The sequence below is a fragment of the Odocoileus virginianus genome, chromosome 9, assembly GCF_023699985.2.
Source record: "Odocoileus virginianus isolate 20LAN1187 ecotype Illinois chromosome 9, Ovbor_1.2, whole genome shotgun sequence".
Taxonomy (NCBI): Eukaryota; Metazoa; Chordata; class Mammalia; order Artiodactyla; family Cervidae; genus Odocoileus; species Odocoileus virginianus.
Genome location: NC_069682.1, coordinates 23,530,794 through 23,551,429, shown reverse-complemented (window position 1 = coordinate 23,551,429; position 20,636 = coordinate 23,530,794). Strand labels below are relative to the sequence as shown.

Sequence of the window (20,636 nt, the reverse complement as noted above, 5' to 3'; positions counted from 1 at the left end):
GCTTGAAAGAAATGCCTAGAAAGAACTAAAACTTCTAAATGGTTATTAATTCTCCCAGAGTAAAGATCTGCAGTGACCCAGAGACTGTGTGCTTCCTTCTCAGGCGTCTAAAAGTAAACGTTGAAAGACTGACACTCAAGGGGAGGTATATTGAGGACCTTGGCCTATACACCTGCCACAGGAATCCATGCCATCTACCTATGTATGTTAACCTAGTCCCTTGATCATAAAACTATGACTGACAAGGATCATATTTGAGATGAATTGGTAGTATAAAGGAGAAGAACTGGTATGAACAAGCAAAATAACTGAACCTATAACAAATAGCAATAGTTCACAGAACAGAATATAATCAGTTAGATATTTTCATTAACATTCTCAAAGAGAGTTAAGAAAATAAACATACAATTATGATAAAAGAAACAATCAGAACAAGAAAGAGTTCATGGAAAGAGACTGCCAAATGAAAACTAATTTTTCCAAAAGGTTAAAAAAAAATCTTCTAGAATGTAAAGTTAAAAAGAGATGGAAGATGAGAGAAAAGTAAAGAAATATAGGGATCAATCCAGAAAGGTGAATGAAAGTGAAACTAAAAGAAAGATGAATACCTAACTATAGAAGTTCCAGAAAAAGAAAATGGACAGCAGAAAGTAGTTTTAAGCCATTATAAAAGAAAATTAGTGAGTGGAAAAGTCTAGTAGGGCCAACTAAGTGGTTAGGTTGGTGAATAAAAAGAATCACATCTAAACACATCATCATGAATATTCAGAACCCTGAGGAAAAAGAAGATATTAAAAGTTTCCATGAGAAGAAAAAAAAGATTACTTACAAAGATACAATAAATCAGGTTAACATCAAGTTTTTCACCAGCAGCAATGAATGCTAAGAACAATATAACCATATCTTTAAAATTCTGAGAGCAAAATGACTTTGAACCTATAATTCTGTATTCAGACTATCAATCATTCATGAAGACAAAGACACTTTCAGACATGGGAAGACTTAGAAATTTTATCTTACACTGATTCTTTCTGAAAAAACATTTGAAATTGGATGTTAAGGGGTGGGAAGAAAAGAAGTCTTGAAATAAGAGGACTAGCATCCAACACGTAGTTGAATCCAAAATTTCAGTAATTTGAAAATATTTCCATGATAGTTACTCTGTAGAAGGCCTAAAGCAATTGGTACAAATTATGGGACTCCAAGAAGAATGTCTTCAACATTGTAAAAAAAGCAATGTAAATTTTCTTTAACAAACAATGATTGATTAAGTTGGATGATCTTAGAAGTAAGAAAGCATAGGACTTCTTTTTGTTTCTTTAACATGAAAAGGAGAGCATTGGCAACTACATGGAAAGAAAATAGGTGAAAAGCTTCCATGCATATGTGCCCAAACTAAAGATAGCATGATTTTGCACAACTGATCTAAAAAAGGGAGAGAGAATCCATTGGTCCTTGAAATTGGAACATTCTAAAAATGGCATAGATTCGTATATTCACATTTCAATTCTTAGAAGCAATTAATGGACAAAGCATGTTTTGTTTTTTTGTTTGTTTTTACTGCTGTGACAGACTGAAAATGTAACCATCTTGAATTATCTAAAAATGTTGCATTAGGATCAAAAGGGTAAAAAAACAATAGAAAGTACTTTTTAAACTTTATGGATAGAAAAATAATCAAGGAAAAATTTTAAATATAATTAATAAAACAATAGGATACAGTAAGAAGAAAATTCAATACAAAGAAGCTGAATCCCACATTTGTCATATCAGAAAAGCTAATGATGATTTTATTTCCCAAAATTCATAATCCCAGTTTGCCACTGTAGTGCTCTTCATTAGAGATGCACTTCTACCTGTACGTCCTTTCCTATGATGCAAAGTCTTCCTCCCTCAAATTTGTGTCCAAATGTTTATGCTGTCTCCTCTGGCTTTTCCAATCCTACTTCTCTATATTGTGCCTCTCACTGGCAGTTTCTGAGGCAGCCCCTGACCTGACATCTTAACCCTCACCATAAAAGACAATACTGACATATAAGACAATATTGTCACCCTGCTTTTTTAACTAATATGCAGATTACATCATGTGAAATGCCAGGCTTGATGAATCACAAGCTGGAATCAAGATTGTGAGGAGAAGTATCAACAACCTCAGATATACAGATGATACCACTCAAATGGCAGAAAGTGCAGAGGAACTAAAGAGCCTCTTGATGATGGTGAAAGAAGAGAGTGAAAAAAACTGGCTTAAAAACTCAGCCTTCAAAAAATGAAGGTCATGGCATCTGGTCCCATCACTTCATGGCAAATAGAAGGGGAAAAGTGGAAGAAGTAACAAATTTTATTTTCTTGGGCTCCAAAATCACTGTGGATGGCTACTGCAGTCATGAAATTAAAAGTCACGTGCTCCTTAGAAGGAAAACTATGACAAACCTAGACAATGTATTAAAAAGCAGAGACATCACTTTGCTGAGAAAGGACCATATAGTCAAAGCTACCGTTTTTCCAGTAGTTGTGTATGAATGTGAGAGTTGGACCATAAAGAAGGCTAAGCACAGAAGAACTGATGCTTTCAAGTTGTGGTTCTGGAGAAGACTCTTGAGCACCCCTTGGACTGCAAGGAGATAAACCCAGTCAATCCTAAAGGAAATCAACACTGAATATTCATTGGAAGGACTGATGGAGAAGCTCCATTACTTTGGCCACCTGATGCAAAGAGCCAGCTCATTGGAAAAGACCCTGATGCTGGAAAAGATTGAAGGCAAAAGGAGAAGGAGGCAGCAGAGGATGAAATGGTTAGATAGCAACACCGACTCAGTGGACATGAATCCCAGCAAACTCCAGGAGATAACGAAGGACAGAAGAGCCTGACATGCTGCCTTCCGTGGGGTCGCAAGGAGTTGGACACAACGTAGGGATGAAACAACAGCAGCAAAAATAAAAGATAACAGAGTAAGTCAGGAAACACCAAATAACAAAAACTGCCAGCCACCAGCTTGAGAGGCGGGGGGGACACACAGGATGTCTTCCGAGGCATGCTGGTGAAGGAAAAAAGAAAAGCTTTGCCCCTGAGTTCTCCTGCTGTCTGTGTTTAGAGAGGGTCTCACTGTACAATTTAAGCCAGGGAGCAGGAAAAGCACCCAGCTGGTTTTTACAAGAAGTTCTGGATTTTCATTCTTCAGCCTCCATTACTGGTCAATTATTCCCATTTATTCATTCACAGTCAAGAATGGAACAACATGGATAGCTTATTCTTTGGTTAAAATCCGATCAGAGAAGTTGGAAAGCCCAAGCTCCCAGAGCTAAGGGAGGCACTGGACAGGAAGTCCAAGACTGAAAAAAAGAGGAAAGAAAAATGGAAAGTGAAGCAAATGACAATACATTGACAATCTATATGTTACTGCAGGGCTAGAAGTTTTTAAGGCCCTTAACATGTTTTTCTATTTTAACCATTTATTGAGCACTTTCTACATCCCTTGCTCTCATTTTCTGTCAGACTCCCTCTCACTGCATTTCAGCAGCACTGACTTTCTTTCTACTCTTAGAACTTCTGAAACTCATTCCAGTCTCAAGGCCTTTGTTCTTGCTGTTCCCTGTCTCAAGCATGATTACCTAAGCTTGTTTCATGAGTGTCTCCTACTCATCCATCATTTCTTAACTCAGAGTCTTCACAGAGATCCTCCCTGACAATCCTATTTACTGTAATCCACCTTATCTCTCAGCCATTCTTTACCACATTATGTTATTTATTTTCTTACAGCATTTGTTTCTATCAAGACTTACATTTATCTTGCTTGTCATCTATGTCCGCCCACCCTGAGCAAAAAAATTCCCAGGTACATGGATTTTTATCTGTCTGTTCCACTATTACATCCTCAATATCTATACTCTTAGCCAGGTGCATGTTATATACTTTATTTTTTACTAACACATTCTACACATTATGCTAAGCTCTTTACATTCACTAGATTGTTTACTCTTTTTTTTGTTGTTTGTTTACTCTTTACAATGTACTCTGTACTCTTTGCAGATAAAGATACTGAGTCAGAGGAGTTAAATAACTTGGCCAAAAAGTAGGTGAAAGTAGAAGCTTATAGATTCAAATCTAGGCTTATAATCCTAAAACTGTTTTTCTTAGACACTATTCCATACTCCCTGAAATATGCAAGGCACTTTCAAATGGTAGTGAATATTGGAAGTTATGAATTATGGTCCTTACATTTGAAAGACCAGTAGAACTGTTTGGGGAAATAGAAAGTTTACATAAAGAGACAAATTACAACAAGAGGCATCTGCTCTCATTATACTCCCTGTTTTAAAGGTGAGAAAAGAAAGAATAACTCACAATAAAGTGACGGAGAACCAGGATACAGCCTGGTGCTCAGTACCTGTGATCTCCCTGCCTTCATGACCTGCTAGTCATCCTACTCCTGCCAGGAGGGTCATTCACAATATTGGAAAGCTTCAGGTACCACCAGCATAGTCAGCAGCCAGGTTTTGTGAACCACTAAAACTAAAGTTGCTAAGCATTTACAACTTTCAGTTCGTATTCTTAAAATCATATAAAAGGAATTATATGCTTCAACCTTATCAAATTCTGTTTACATTTTCCCAAGTTTGTGTTTAAGTACCATCTGATTCTGAATTATGAGGATTTTGTTTTTGAATAGATTTATCTCCTGCACAGGGTTTGGGAAGAGCCTGAGAAGGTATTATCAGGCTTTTCAAGTGATCATGATACCCAGCCAAGTTTGGAATCAGAGGATAATGGATGGGAGTTAGCATTTACTTGAGGACTCAGAGTCTTTTTGCCTGTTAACTAAACTACAAGTTCACTACAGCCACAGCTAACACAAGTGATTGTCACCACTTTCTTGGGCTTCAATATCCTCATGTGTAAAAGTAAAAATAAGTCAGATTACGTGATCTCTAAAATCCTTTTTGGGACTTTTCAGATGGCTCAGTGGTAAAGAATCTGCCTGCAATGCAGGAGACACAGATTCGATCCCTGGGTCAGAAAGATCCCTTGGAGAAAGGAATGGCAACCCACTCCAGTATTCTTGCCTGAGAAATCCCATAGACAGAGGAGCCTGGTGGACTGCAGTCCATAGGGTCACAAAAGAGTTAGACACAACTTAGCAACTAAACAACAAAATCCTTTTTACTTCTATAAATCTAATTATTCAAAAAGGAGCTTTCCCAAGATGTTTACTAAAACATTGTTCCCTTAAAGAATGCCCCAGTTGTTATTTGCCTCTTTCTCAAAAAAGTGAAAAGACAGATTTCTAAATAACTTTCAGGGGGCTGTATTATGAGAGCCTTCCCACAAAACTAATTTTTAAGTTAGTACCTGAAACAGCTTTCTCAAAACTTTGCCTTATCCAGAAAAATAATAATGTTCATCTTTCTTTTCATGAGCCTTGGACTCATCTCTTAACATTCACATCATTCATTGTCATTTCTCTGTAATCAGCACAATATACAGCTGCCATCTGCTCATTCCTTGCCCCTGCCGCTCACATGTATTACACGTTTATTGATAGCACAGGAGGAAGTAGCCATGCATCAGTTTGTGCTACAGTACTTTGCACGGTGAAGCCTAAACATTCTTTTCTATCATGTGGTCATTGTTATTTTTTAAGGTCTCTTTTGATAAGATTCTAGGGGGTGGTGGTGTTCAGTCGCTAAGTTGTGTCCAATTCTTTGCAACAGGTCTGACTTCCCTGTCCTTCGCTATCTCTCGGAGTTTGCTCAAACACATGTCCTTTGAACCATGGATGTGATGTCATCCACACTTCATCCTCTGTCACCCCCTTCTCCTGCCCTCAATGTTTCCCAGCATCAGGTCTAGACATTAATAATGTTAAAAACTGCATCTTTAAACATGTTACCATCTTATATAATGTCTATATGTCAGTTATTATTCTAGGAAATTTCATTTCTAATAATTTCAAATTAACTCTAGTTGAATCAGTAAAGTTAAAGCAGAAAAGAGCATTTTAGGGAATTCCTTGGTGGTCCAGTTTTAGGGCTCCAAGCTTCCACTGCAGAGTGCCTGGATTCACTCCCTGATCGGAGCACTAAGATTCTGCAAACCATGCAATGCAGCCAAAAACCAAACAAAAAAATCATTAAAAAAAAGAGCATTCAAAATATATATATTGTAAGCTATTAATATTCTTTTAATGGGATAAGCTCTGCATCAGCCTGACTATAGCTTTGACTTCTTGAGATAAAGCTCTGAAATGCAAGCACAATCAACCTTTCTTTATAATGATTAAATCTTCTGGAATTTGATTTCTCACTACTTGCTAGAGAAGAATAATTCAATTTTATCAGAACTGTGAAAGTGCTTTGTTATAAACAGAGCTTCATGATAAAGTAAAACACTGTTCCACAGCATCATAGATTGTTAATTGTTTTTCATCGTTTCCTTCAGCTCCATTTGTTCCATGTCCCCACTCCTCTCCATCCCCTACTTTTTCTCCCTCTCGGTCCCCCCAGATTCATACACATACACACACACACACACACACACACACACACATATTTTCTTTTTAAAATGCATCCTTTAATGAGAAATCTCAAACATAAGACATTTAACTATATAAGTAGCAAAACCATGCTTAGCAAAAAAATCTGCAGATAATTTGGCCAGATGTTCTTTTTGAGCCTTAATGATATTTAAATATAAATTAATACTCCATTGATTCATCAAAATTTTCCATTTCTTAGTCATACCATTTTCTATATATGCAATGATGTTGTGTTCCAAACATGTGATCTGACAAACTCATACATGCACAGACACACACAAATACATATAGAACTCCTGAAATAAGGATAGCCATAAAATAGCATTTTTATATGTGTTCTCTCTACACCAGCAACTTTCAGCCAGAGGCATTTTTACCCCTTAGCGTAAGACTTGGCAATGTTTGTAGACATTTTTGATTGTCACACTGGGCAGGGAGGTTGCTACTGGCATCTTGTGATTAGAGTCGGGATACAGCTGAACAAGACAACCCCTACAACGAGGGATTATCTGGCCCCATGTGTCAATAGTTCTGAGGCTGAGAAACCATGCTCTACATAGTAGTCTAATGCTTCAAAGAGGGGGAAAGCCAAATTCTTCATTCCATTTTATGCAGCTGATTAGAACAGGAAGAGAAAAAACACATACCTCCATAATTCCATTTAAATCTCTTTAACCAAGCTGGTTATATGGCTACACCACAAAGTTTTTCTTTCCACCCTGAAACCTCTAAGCACTTTAGAATGGAAAGACAGATCTATTCTCAGTTTACAAGTGGCTTTTTATTCTCGCTGTCCTAGGCATTTCCCCACAGTATGAGTGAAATACTTGCCAGATGGTGTAGGAAAGATTTTGATAATCCTTACCACACCTATTCTGAAAATAAAAGTTTCTGCAGCTTCTGGCCCCTTGTTTTGTATATTTCACATATATTACATGTTTTAGTATAGCTTGTCTTGTTTAACAAAATTATGAAGACAAATAGCAATCTAATTGATATGCAGAAGTAAGGTCTAGGTTTTCTTTGTTTCTTCATAGGCATATTTTGCTGCATCTTAATAACTTATAGATAATAAGAGAACTTTGTAGTTGGAGAGACCATGGAGTTTAATTTCCCATTTTCTAATATCCAAGTTTATCAAATATAAGATGCCATTAATCGTACATGCATTATTACACTCTGTACCACTAAAAGAAAGTTTCTGTCAATGGAAAATGACATGCCCATGCCCTCAATAATAAGACACATCTCAATCTGAGTGACATCAGAATGTGGACAAGGTACATCTTAGACTTGACGAAAATACATTATGCTATAGTTCCTTTTCCTCTTTCTGAGAGAAAAGCCATGTGTTGTGTTAGCTTAAGAAATCTTTCCGCAATAATGCAATAAGGCATATACACAATAGATAAAACATATAAATGGTGAGAAAACTAGGGTAGGAAAGTAAACTAAAATCTTACAGAATTCTAAGTTCCCTTTTAGGTTTTAAGCAAACTGGGAACTTTGCTAATTGAACAAGACTTCTAGATATAAATGGGATAAAGTTATAACAGATATTATAATAAAAATTAACTGAATTTCGATTAATTATAAGTATCAATTAACTGTAATAGAGACTGCCTTCTTTAATTAAAAGGAAATAGGAATTTTTGGGAAAAGTGATCTTGGGGTCAAATCACATTAAGCTAATCTCTGTTTTCTCTAAATTCTACCTATAATGAAGGTAATAAAACTAAATGAACCCTGTGATTGCTTTGAGGCAGTGTAACATCCTTTGGTCAGTCATGGTTCCTATATTAAGTTTAGTGTTTTAGAAAATGGGGTGGGCTGGGCAAGAGGGTACCTGAGAAAGACTTTTGGTCAAGAACATTAATTTTTCCTAAACTAAGGAGGTATTTTATAGAACAGCCTGTCCACGTAAATCTTTTCATTGGTCAAGTATTAGGAAGAAAGACTGCCCAGATGAGTAACTGCCCAGTCAAAGTAGAAATTACACCTAGAAAAGGATTCTTGCTAAAAGCTGAAAAATAAGATTGAAGGCTAAAAGACCAGCAAAACAAGCCAATGTATATGCCATAGCTGTGCTGGGCAAGGGCCTAATGATGCTATTAGCTGCACAGTCTCCCAAGCATAGCTCCAAGATCAGTGAACTGCCTGTTTGCACGTAGTGACCATCAGGCTGCCAAAGCTATCAAAATTCCAATGTATTATTTTAGTAATTGTGATTACTTAAGATGGCAGAGGAATAGGACTACAGCCTTGTCCAGCTCAGTGAAACTATGAACCATGCCATGTAGGGCTGCCCAAGATGGATGGGTCATGGTGGAGAGTTCTGACAAAATGTGGTCGACTGGAGAAGGCAATGGCAAACCACTTCAGTATTCTTGCCTTGAGAACCCCATGAACAGTATGAAAGGCAAAAAGGTATGACACTGAAAGATGAACTCCCCAGGTCAGTAGGTGCCCAATATGCCACTGGAGATCAGTGGAGAAATAATTCCAGAAAGAATGAAGAGACAGAACCAAAGCAAAATGAGCACCCAGGTGTGGATGTGACTGGTGATGGAAGCAAGGTCCAATGCTGTAAAGAGCAATATTGCATAGGAACCTCGAATTTAGGTCCATGATTCAAGGCAAATTGGAAGTGGTCAAACAGGAGATAGCAAGAGTGAACATTGACATTTTAGGAATCAGTGAACTAAAATGGACTGCATAGGTGAATTTAACTCAGATGACCATTATTTCTACTACTGTGGGCAAGAATCCCTTAGCAGAAATGGAGTAGCTATCATAATCTACAAAAGAGTCTGAAATGCAGGACTTGGATGCAATCTCAAAAATGACAGAATGATCTCTGTTCGTTCCAAGGCAAACCATTCAATAGCACAGTAATCCCAGTCTATGCCCTGACCAGTAATGCTGAAGAAGCTGAATAGTTCTGTGAAGACCTACAAGACCTTCTAGAACTAACACCTAAAAAGATGCCCTGTTCATTATAGGGCACTGAAATGCAAAAGTAGGAAGGAAGACAAGACATACCTGGAGTAACAGGCAAACTTGGCCTTAGAGTACAAAACGAAGCCAATCAAAAGCTCACAGAGTTTTGACAAGAGAACGCACTGGTCATAGCAAACACCCTCTTCCAAAAACACAAGAGAAGACTACACATGGACATCACCAGATGGTCAATACTGAAATCAGACTGATTATATTCTTTGCAGCCAAAGATGGAGAAGCTCTATACAGTCAGTAAAAACAAGACCAAGGGCTAACTGTGGCTCAGATCATGAACTCCTTATTGCCAAATTCAGACTTAAAATGAAAAAGGAGGGAAAACCAATAGACCATTCAGGTATGACCTAAATAAAATCCCTTAGATTATACAGTGGAAGTGACAAATAGATTCAAGGGATTAGATCTGATAAGAGTGCCTGAAGAACTATGGATAGAGGTTCATGACACCGTACAGGTGGCAGGGATCAAGACCATCCCCAAGAAAAAGAAATGCAAAAAGGTAAAATGGTTGTTTGAGGAGGTTTTACAAATAGCTGAGAAAAGAAGAGAAGTGAAAGGCAAAGGAGTAAAGAAAAGATATATCCCTTTGAATGCAGAGTTCCAGAGAACACAAGGAGAGATTAAGAAAACCTTTGTCAGTGATCAATGCAAAGAAATAGAGGAAAACAATAGAATGGGAAAGACTAGAGATCGCTTCAAGAAAATTAGAGATACCAAGGGAACACTTCATGCAAAGATGAGCACAATAAAGGACAGAAATGGTATGGACCTAACAGAAGCAGAAGATATTAAGAAGAGGTGGCAAGAATACACAGAAGAACTATACAAAAAGATCTCTATGACCAAGATAACCATGATTGTGTGATCATTCACCTAGAGCCAGACATCCTGGAATGCAAAGTCAAGTGGGCCTTAGGAAGCATCACTATGAACAAAGCTAGTGGAGGTAATGGAATTCCAGTTGAGCTATTTCAAATCCTGAAAGATGATGCTGTGAAAGTGCTGCACTCAATATGCCAGCACATTTGGAAAACTCAGCAGTGGCCACAGGACTGGAAAAGGTCAGTTTTCATGTCAATCCCAAAGAAAGGCAATGCCAAAGAATATTCAAACTACCACACAATTGCACTCATCTCACACGCTAACAAATTAATGCTCAAAATTCCCCAAGCCAGGCTTCATCACTACGTGAACCATGAACTTCCAGATGTTCAAGCTGGTTTTAGAAAAGGCAGAGGAACCAGAGATCAAATTGCCAACATCTGCTGGATCATCGAAAAAGCAAGAGAGTTCCAGAAAAACATCTACTTTTGCTTTATGGACTACACCAAAACCTTTGACTGTGTGGATCACAACAAACTGTGGAAAATTCTTCAAAAGAAGGGAATACCAGACCACTTGACCTGCCTCTTGAGAAATTTGTATGCCAGTCAAGAAGCAACAGTTAGAACTGGACGTGGAACAACAGACTGGTTCCAAATCAGGAAAGGAGTACATCAAGGTTGTATATTGTCACCTTGCTTATTTAACTTCTATGCAGAGTACATCATGTGAAATGCTGGGCTGGATGAAGCACAAGCTGGAATTAAGATTGCCAGGAGAAATATCAATAAGCTCAGATATGCAGATGACACCACCCTTATGGCATAAAGCAAAGAAGAACTGAAGAGCCTCTTGATGAAAGTGAAAGAGGAGAGTGAAAAAATTGGCTTAAACCTCAGCATTCAGAAAACTAAGATCATGGCATCTGGTCCCATCACTTCATGGCAGATAAATGGGGAAACAATGGAAACAGTGACAGACTTCATTTTTGGGGACTCCAAAATCACTGCAGATGGTGACTGCAGCCATGAAACTAAAAGACGCTTGCTTCTTGGAAGAAAAGCCATGATCAACCTAGACAGCATATTAAAAAGCAGAGACATCACTTTGCCAACAAAGGTCCATCTAGTCAAAGGTATGGTTTTTCTAGTAGTCATGTATGGATGTGAGAGTTGGACTATAAGGAAAGCTGAGCACAGAAGAATTGATGCTTTTGAACTGTGATGTTGAAGAAGACTCTTGAGAGTCCCTTGGTCTGCAAGGAGATCCAACCAGTCCATCCTAAAGGAAATTAGTCCTGAATATTCATTGGAAGGACTAATGCTGAAGCAGAAACTCCAATATTTTGGAGTTTCTCCAATACTAACTGATGCGAAGAACTGACTCATTTGAAAAGACCCTGGTGCTGGGAAAGATTGAAGACGAGAGGAGAAGGGGACAACAGAGGATGAGGTTGGATGGCATCACCGACACAAGGGACATGAGTTTGAGCAAGCTTTGGGAGTTGGTGATGGACAGGGAAGCCTGGCGTGCTGCAGTGCATGGGGTTGCAAAGAGTCAGACACAACTGAGCGACTGTACTGAACTGAACTGATTTTAGTAATTGTGTTTAAATAACTCTGTGAACATCAATCCAGAACTGAAGAGAGAAAAGAAACAAGGCCCTAATTCTTCTGTATCAACCAAGTACAAAATAACACCAACAATATACTTCTTGACATCCCAGTGCATTACAGTATAATCATAAAACAGTGCATGTTAGAAAAGGGTGGGCTTAAAACCCTGAATGGTGATCAACAAACTGATGCTTTCATGAAGTTGAAAGTAAAATTTGACCTATGTAGCATTTGAGGCTGTAAAACCAGTCTTGTGAGGGCATTAGTTCTCTTCCCAGAGGGTAGGCCTAAACTCTTGTCATTTATTTAAGTCTTGGAAATCCCATTTCTCCTTCCACATGCGTGTGCTAAAAACGTGGCACGATAATGCTGTAGGATACTAAATAGCCTTCTTTGAAGTTTTAACACCAACTACAAAGGGAAAATCAAACACAGGTTGTTTTTAAAAGTAAGTAAGGAGCTTCAGGATGCCTCAACATTGATTATTTGGAGAGAAATTACCCCCATATACTGAGGCCCTTGGTTCAAAAATCTGTGCAACAGCTTCTTATTGACTTTAAGTAAATTTCAGGGGCTCTTTCAACATCTAGAAACTCAGATCATATTTATTCTTATTTTGAACGGAATTCTCATTTCCCTTAACATATATATATTTAATGCAGTGTACAATGAGAGGGCTTTCTTTAAATATCCTGTTAGCAAATCACCATGATAAAGTCAAACACTGAACATACGTGAACATGATCTGCATTTAAATATACATACAATGACTGGTTTCGGTATTACAATCAAAACTTCAAGAGTTAAAGTGACGTATTTAATTTATATACATAATCGTAGATCTCTAGATTATAAGGAACCCAACGAGTCACCAAGTACAGCCCCATTTAATTTACAGAAGAAGAATAAATTAGAAAGGCAACTGATGATAACTAATAAGGACCTACAGTATAGCACAGGGAGCTCACTCAGTACTCAGTAATGGTATATATGGGAAAAGAATCAAAGAGAGACTGGATGTATGTATGTGTATAACTGGTTCACTTTGCTGTACACTAACACAACATTGTAAATCAACTACAATAAAAATTAAAAAAAGAAAAGACAGCTGCTGCCCTTGGTAATACAATAGTCAAGGATGTGGTCCTTTCCTGGAGCCAACATCTCCTGTCTCCAAGATCTGTAGGTAACCCGCTTCGCCACTACCAGAACCCACAAGAGAGGTTAGGCCACACAAGATGGTGTTTTCTCTTGCCCTCTTTTGTTCCAAGCAGAGATCTGTACCAGCATCTCTGATGAAGCTGTGTGAGCATACGTTTATGAAGGAGAAAAAGTGAAGTAACCCCGCAGGAGTCAGTGACTCAGTGACAACAGTGTTCAGATAGCATTTCCACACTATTGTGGAAAAATCCAGATCTAGCATTCACTTGGTGTCCTCTTCTGCATGCTACTCCCCCGTCAATCATCATTTCCACAGGGTACTGCATTTATGTGTATGAACCCTGTTTTCAAAGCCTCCTTATTACCCATTGGATAGGTAATTTCAAAATTCACAGAATAAGGAGTTACAAAGTTATACAGATGTCATCAAGTCTGTTTCCGCACTTAGTTGTGCAGAAACTGATTTCCAGACAGTTAATACAGCCAGTCTGAGACAAAGCTGGGACTTGAGGCAAAGTTCTCACTCAAGTCTAATACTCTTCTCTCTATGCAACATACTTGATTATACAGTTGGCCAAAAAGAACAAGTGTCTCTCATGTCTTTGGCCAAATATATTATTTATTTCAAGTCAATATCATGTTTTTAACAGCAAGTTGAAAGCAAAGTCAGTGATCAGGAGCCTAGGGTAGTAGAAAGACAATACAAGCCTCATAGCTAGATAGATCCAAGTTTGATTTAACCTCTTTAATTTACTAACTGGCTACCTTGGGCAAGTTGTTCAGCTTTTCTGGAGTTGTAACTACAAGAATATTGTTGTTTAGTCACTAAGTTATGTCCAACTCTTTGTAACTCTATGGACTGTAGCCTAACAGGGTGGCTCTCTCCACGGGATTTCCCAGGCAGAAATACCATTTCCTTGTCCAGGGGATCTTCCTGAGCCACAGATTGAACCTGCATCTCCTGCATTGGTAAGCGGACTCTTTACCTCTGAGCCGTCAGGGAAGCCTACCTGAGAATAATAGGAATTAAATGCAGTAGGACATTTATAAAGCATCTGATCCATAGTAGATGCTTGATATATTGGTTCCCACTAATTCTAACTCACCCTTAAAGAGCTGTACCACTCTTAACAAATTCCTTTAGCCCTTTGGGTCTGTTTTCTCCATTGTGCCATGAGAAGAGGGGAAAAGAAATGAATTCCAAAATCCCTTACAACTCATTAAGTTTGAATTAATTCCCAAAGCTTCCTAATTTAAATTCAGCCAACACTAGGTACCTTATATTCATCCCTGGCAATGTTTCTGTGATCTCAAAGATTTGGGATCCAACTCCATAGTACTTTAAGTTCCACATGGAAAAATTACTACACAAAACCAAAGAACTTAACTTTAAAGAAAACTCTACAAAGACATCACAAACCTATGTGATAAATAAATACAATTTAGGGTATATCTTAAGTTGTTACTCTTTTTTTTTCTTTTTTTTTACTGGGATAGAAGATGAGAACTTAAGTGTTGATACTATAAGCCTATAACAATAGACTCAAGAGCCATTTAGGTAAAGCTGCTAATGTCATTTTGGAGGTAAGAGGAAAGGAAGAGCAATAAACTTCTCTTACCATGTGAGTCTTATGCTATACCTTAAAATTTAAGAAATTTGTGTCATTCTGAAGCAGAGGGGAATAAAATTTATTCTGAGAGATGTTTTACAGTGATAGGCATTAATATAAGAAGATAGTTGACCATGTTCTCCACAGTGCTTTTGAATTTCATGTTTCAGATTTACATTCTCTATAAATAATGTATAATTTAAATGCTTGAGTCTTAAAAGCAAGACCTGGGGAAATATTAACTGAAATTAAATGAAAACCTTAACTTCAAAGTTTCTCCTCCTCTCCTCTTCCTTGAGGAAAGAGTTATTAGTAGATCTTTTTGTTGTTGTTACTATAGAGAAGGCATTTTACACATATTGGGTTGGCCAAAAAGTTCATTAACATTGTATGGAAAACCCCAAATGAACAGTTTGGCCAACCCAATAACACTCTATAGGTTCAAAATATATTTAAAATAATGATTAGAGCTCCCAGTCATGGTCTCCCAAAAATTCATTTGGTGTTTATCCTATTACTATACCTGTATGGCATTATTCACTTATAAAATTTTAGAATACACATCTTAGATGATAAAACATCAATAGCATCAAAAACTTTTGCCTTTTATTAGTATGAAGAGACAGAAAAGGTCCATTGAAATTTTCTCAAATGTGTGAAATACTGTAATTTTTTAAAATCAAGAGCTCTGTTATATGGGCTAAATTTTTGGTTCTAAAAGGTGACAGAGAGTAAACTATGTTCCTCAATATAAGTTGTGTGCAGAAGTCCAGGGAGGTCCCTCTGGTTCACACTATGCTTACTATATATGTATATGTATGCCTAAAGTATATGAACCTCTCTGGCATCCATACTTAGGCATACATATACATATATAGCAAGCATTGTGTGAACCAGAGGCAAGAAGGCCTAGATCCTGTTTCTGCTGTTGTTAAAAACTTGATGTGTGATTTTTGGACAAGTTCCTTCACCTTTCTTATCTGTTTCTTTATGAAATAGGAGGGACCATCTGATCTCCAAGATTTCTTCCAGTTTCTATAAGCTGTACCTGAGTGGCACAGGACATGTGGCAAAAGTACTCACAGGAGAGCACTTACTCTGCTCTTCATGCATGCTGCTAGGAGGAGCCAGATTCTGTAGAGAGCCAGACACTAAATGGCCTGGCTTTGTGCCTTGGCTGAAGAACACCATCAGTGACTATGAAAGCACTTAAAGAGGAAACAAACTATTTTCTGAACATAGTCCAAAAACTCGGTAGGGTCATGTGAGCCCTCACGACCTCAGACCCCTTGTGTCCTCAGCCTTTTATCTTGACTGGCAGAAAAGCCTGAGTTCATTTAGACAACGTATGCTTTCTGAGCCTTATGAGAAACAGTTCTGAGAATAAATGGACTCATCCCCATCCCCACATCTGATCCTTGAAAATACGTATATTTTTATGCATCAGCTACAATATACGTAGCACTCCTAGGACACCTTCATGACACAGAGTTTAACATAATGATTAAAAGTATGAAATGAGCTCAAATCCTGCCTCTGCTACTATTTAACTGCTGCATGATCTTAGGAAAGAAGCTTCAGGTTCTGTTTTTGTAAAATCGGGAAACTAATAAAACCTAACTCATAGGGTTGTTGTGAGGATTAATCAAGATAATACATGCAAAGCAGAGCACAGAGCCTAGTATAAAGTATATATTAGTAAGATGGGTGGATGGATTGGATAATATAGATAGATACATGGACACATAGATGGATCTTTCAATCCTGGGAGCTGGGACTCCCTGAAAAGGCTTATGTGAAGGCTGAAAGCAGTTTTTTGGCAGTGAATGGCATCTGCTGATCTTTCCTCTTCCGAGCAAGCAATATATCAAATACTCAAACCTGGGATGGCTCTGACTAATAGGATCCTGCAGAAATTAGGAGGAAATAAGATTATCCTTAAAGTAGGAAAGAGTTATGCTGGTTTAAGACAAGATCCTTGAAAGAGAGAAACAAACAAACAAAAAAACATTCAATATGGTCATACAATATCAGAGAAAAGGGGTTATTTTTCATTCATGTAATTTCGAGTGTTGCCAGCATTAACAGCTACAGAATTTTATAACTGGGTGTCTCCGTAGAGACTATCTATCTCTAGTTTACCTTCCTTACTTGATAAATAAGTAGCTGAGGGCAGAGAGATTAAGCAGACTTCTTGAGGCCATTCAGCAGTAAGTGACAGTGCCAAGACAAATAAGTGTTCTGACTTCTCCCATTCACCCACCTAGTACTTCCCCTGGTATCTTTCACCAGGTTATCATTCTTTTATGTGCCAGCAGGGCATTAAAACTCATACAGATGCCTCACTTTTGCCCAGTTTCCCAAAAAGTACAGAAGCACCCCCAAAAGCTTCTTCCCATTGGGAATGGGGAAGGGTCCCAGTTAATCTATGGCCCTCTCCCAGGCCCTCTTTGGAGTTTCTATTCTTTCCTTTCTTGAGGGCTGCTTCTAAAAGTTCTTCACCCCAAAGATCAGGCACATTCCAGGGCACAAATCACCCCCTGCTAATTTGCACATTCTCATTTTCGCGCAAATGCAGCAACTACAGAACTATTAAGTCTCTGAGCTCCCTGACTGAATTCAATGAGAACTGATCCCTCCCTTCCTAGGCTAATTCAATCAGGTTCATTTATAAAGGGTGTGCACGTGAAGAGCCAGAGAACCCTCAGGTGTGCCTAAACACAGAAAACAAGAGGAAGAGCGGACCAGGGAATGGGAGATGGATTGGGGGACGGAGGGAGATGAGCGGAAGGAGCACACAGAGCAAATTGCAAAGTCTGGATCTGGGAGACAGCTCTGCTGCTGAAACTGACTCAGTGCTGAGGGTGCAGCACTGCCGGCGGGATTGACTTGTTTTCATCATGCGCTCTGGTAACTGACTAACAGCAGACTGACGCCCCGAACTGCACACGTAGGAGGAAGCCAGCGGAGGCTATCCCGAAGTTGCAGGAAAAAAGGAACTCTCTTCCTGCGCCCTTCTCCACTCTCGTTAGATGTTCACCAGTCTGCGCCTGGCTAGCATGCCCTGAGCCCTCCAGGTTTCTGTGCATCATCCCTGACGGGGAACTCCCCTCCCTGCTCTCCCGAGGGTCAGAGAGAAACAGGGCATCTCTCCTTGCAGGGAAACTGATTTGAGAGAAAAGCTTTCGCTGAGCGTCTGAAGCTGACAAACGCGGGGCGCTTCTTATCCCTAAGCATTTGCGGCTGCTTGGGGTGTCCCTCAGCGCGGGTCTGGGCTTTGAGGGTGGGAGGCGTAAGGGTCACAGCCGAGTGTTCTTCTTCCACGCTCACAGTCACCCTCGAAACCGGAAGGAAGGTTTTGCCTTTTTTCCCCTCCCTACCTGAATTCCGGGACCAGGTTAGGCTGCAGCCCGTAGAAAGCAGCGGAGAGAGTGACCAGCCACCCAGGCTTGTAACTGCCATTCTCGCACTCCAGATACGGCGGAGACCACTTGACGTGGCTCTTGTCCCCGCTCAGCCCGTCCCTGCGCCGCCAGCTGTGGCCCAGGCCCCGGGGCCCCTGGTTGGAGCCACGACGGTGTAAGTGAGTCCTCCACTTGCGCCGGAGGCCGTGGAACCACTCGGTCTCCAGCGTGGCGTTGGCCAGGTGGTGTGCTGAGGAGGACAGGTCCTGGAGCAGGATGCGACTCTCCTCGCGCGTGGCCTGGAGGAAGACCTGCGGGGCCGGGGCGGACAGCGACTCGGTGCTGAAGGTGATGGCCGCCCGGGAGATGCTGGGTTCACCCTCTAGGAGGCTCCGCACCAGCGCTTGGTACCACTCCAGGTCGTCCTGCAAGTTCTGCTCCCGCGACTTATTGCTCTGCAGCATCATGTTGAGGAAGTTGGTGGCGTGTGTCAGCGTGTCCAGCGCCCCGTGCAATGAGGGATGGGAACTGGCTAGGGCAGGCGACTTCCCCGGCAGGCCCGCCAACTCGTAGCGGCTGGAGCAGTTGGCCCGCTTCAGCCTGTGGGAGTCCCCGGTGTAGAGGTAAGAGGCCACGTCCATGGGCACCTCCTCGGCGAGTTTCTGCGCCAAGATGGTGCCGTCGGTGGAGCGGCTCCAGGGAGCAGAGGGGTCTGAGGCAGAGGCTCGAGCCGACTGCTGGGCGTGCTGCTTCGCCCTCAGGGTCCTCTCTCGAGGTGAATCCGGCCGACTTGGAGGTTCGCGGCTGGCGCCAATAGCTCCCAATCCGAAATGAATGAGCAGAACGCAGAAGAGGAACGGGTAAGCCATGGCTCCCATCTGCCTCGCAGAGCGGAGAGGAGGTAACGGGAGGAGTCACTTTTTAAATTGTAGTCGTCAGTCTGTCAGCAGTAAGACTTTTACTAGGGGTCTTCCCCTTTCTCCAGCAGGCAACCAGTCCAAAAGGACTTTAAAATAGGGATGTTCCGAAATATGCCCGGCTGACTAAGCTACCGTCACAGGAAATCAAATCACCTGTGGCAACGCCGGCTGCTCCCGCTCCACAATGGGTCGGCTCAGGATTACGCACCTCGCAGCCTTGAACCGAACAGGTTACATCCCCTTTCGCAGTCGGCAGCTATAGTTAGCCTGCTTACGTCTTTCCTTCCACCGCCGCTCTCATTGAGGTGTGTTCAAGAGCTGCTGCTGCTGCCGCCGCGGCCGCCGAAGACGCTGCTCCATCGTCTCACCCGCGGCAGGTCGTTCCCGCCTCCTGGCTCTGGCTCCTCCTCGTTCGCTTCGCCCGGAGACGCGGCGCTCGCGCGCGCAGAGCGGCACCGCGAGCGCAGGGGCGAGTCTCAGAGAGCGAGGGTTTCTTTTAAGACGTTTGTCTCTCCGGAGCCAAGAGGGCTAGGCAGCTGGTTAATTGGAGTCTTTAGCTTTGGCCACAAACCACACTCCTGCCTCTCCCTGCTCTCGGGAGGAAAGCCGGTTTAAAGAGGCAGCTTGGCCGCAACCAAACCCTTGAAGGGCGGCTTCATTCGTCTTGTTCTCTGTTTGGTCGGCTCCTCTGTCAATCAGCTGAGTACCATTTGTTGGGCTGGGGCGGGAGCTGTCCAGTGCTGAACCCGAGGCGGCACGGAGGAGGCAGCGGCGCGGGCTGCAGCAGTCCTTTCACCCACTCGCGTTCCCTGATGACTCGAGAGCGTGAAGGGTTGGGGGTGGGTGGCCGGGAGTAATGGGAGAAGCAGAGCTTGGGTGGCTCAGAGAGAAGGAAACTTGGACGTACTGAGGAGGAGGGTGTTGGCGTCTTGCATGCTTCGTTAAATCAGTCTTTTCTTTTGCCTGGAAAAGAGGGAGAAAGTAGTTTTCATTTGTGACATATATCGGAGGGGAGGGATGTAGGATGAAGACGTGTCCTCCCGAGCATCTGCTCATTTTAGGCAAATGATCAAGTCCTCCTCCTTGTTGTCGGTTAAAGAAATTGTTAAACCCTACTTGCCAAGGTCTTGGCTGTACGGGAGTAACGGAGACATCTACTGGCTGAACTTTAAGAAAAAAAAAAAATGCTGTATCTAAGGAAGGTTTGCTTGAAAGGGATGAAGGGGAACCTGTGGAAATGTAAACAGAGAATGTGCCAAAGGGCGAGGATAGGGGCAGGACGCAGACTGTGAGAGAGGGAGGATGAGTCAGTCTGGTGAGTGGGAAGGAGAGCCATTCTGACTGGGAGTTCCTGAAATTAATGAAGGCAAGAACTAAGACATCTGATTCTCCATAGATTGGGATGTCCCAACTGAAGAAAGAAGAGCAGAATAACTATGCTAGAACCCAAAAAGAGATGGTTGGAATATCCCTTAACACAGTCGAATTGTTTTATTTGAAGCTTTAACCGGATCTTCTGACATTTTCATTCAAAATACTATTTAGTACT

At 40.9% G+C, this 20,636-nt stretch overlaps 1 protein-coding gene across 1 annotated transcript in view; it reads right to left on the bottom strand.

Annotated features, from left to right (window-relative positions):
* GPR158 (G protein-coupled receptor 158) overlaps positions 1–20,164 on the bottom strand; it is a 294,063-nt gene extending 273,899 nt beyond the window's left edge. The window contains exon 1 of the mRNA XM_020911658.2: positions 18,144–20,164. Coding sequence (XP_020767317.2) covers positions 18,144–19,045 — 902 coding nt within the window. The 5' untranslated portion in view covers positions 19,046–20,164. The remainder of the gene's footprint in view (positions 1–18,143) is intronic.
* Between the last annotated feature and the right edge of the window lie 472 nt (positions 20,165–20,636).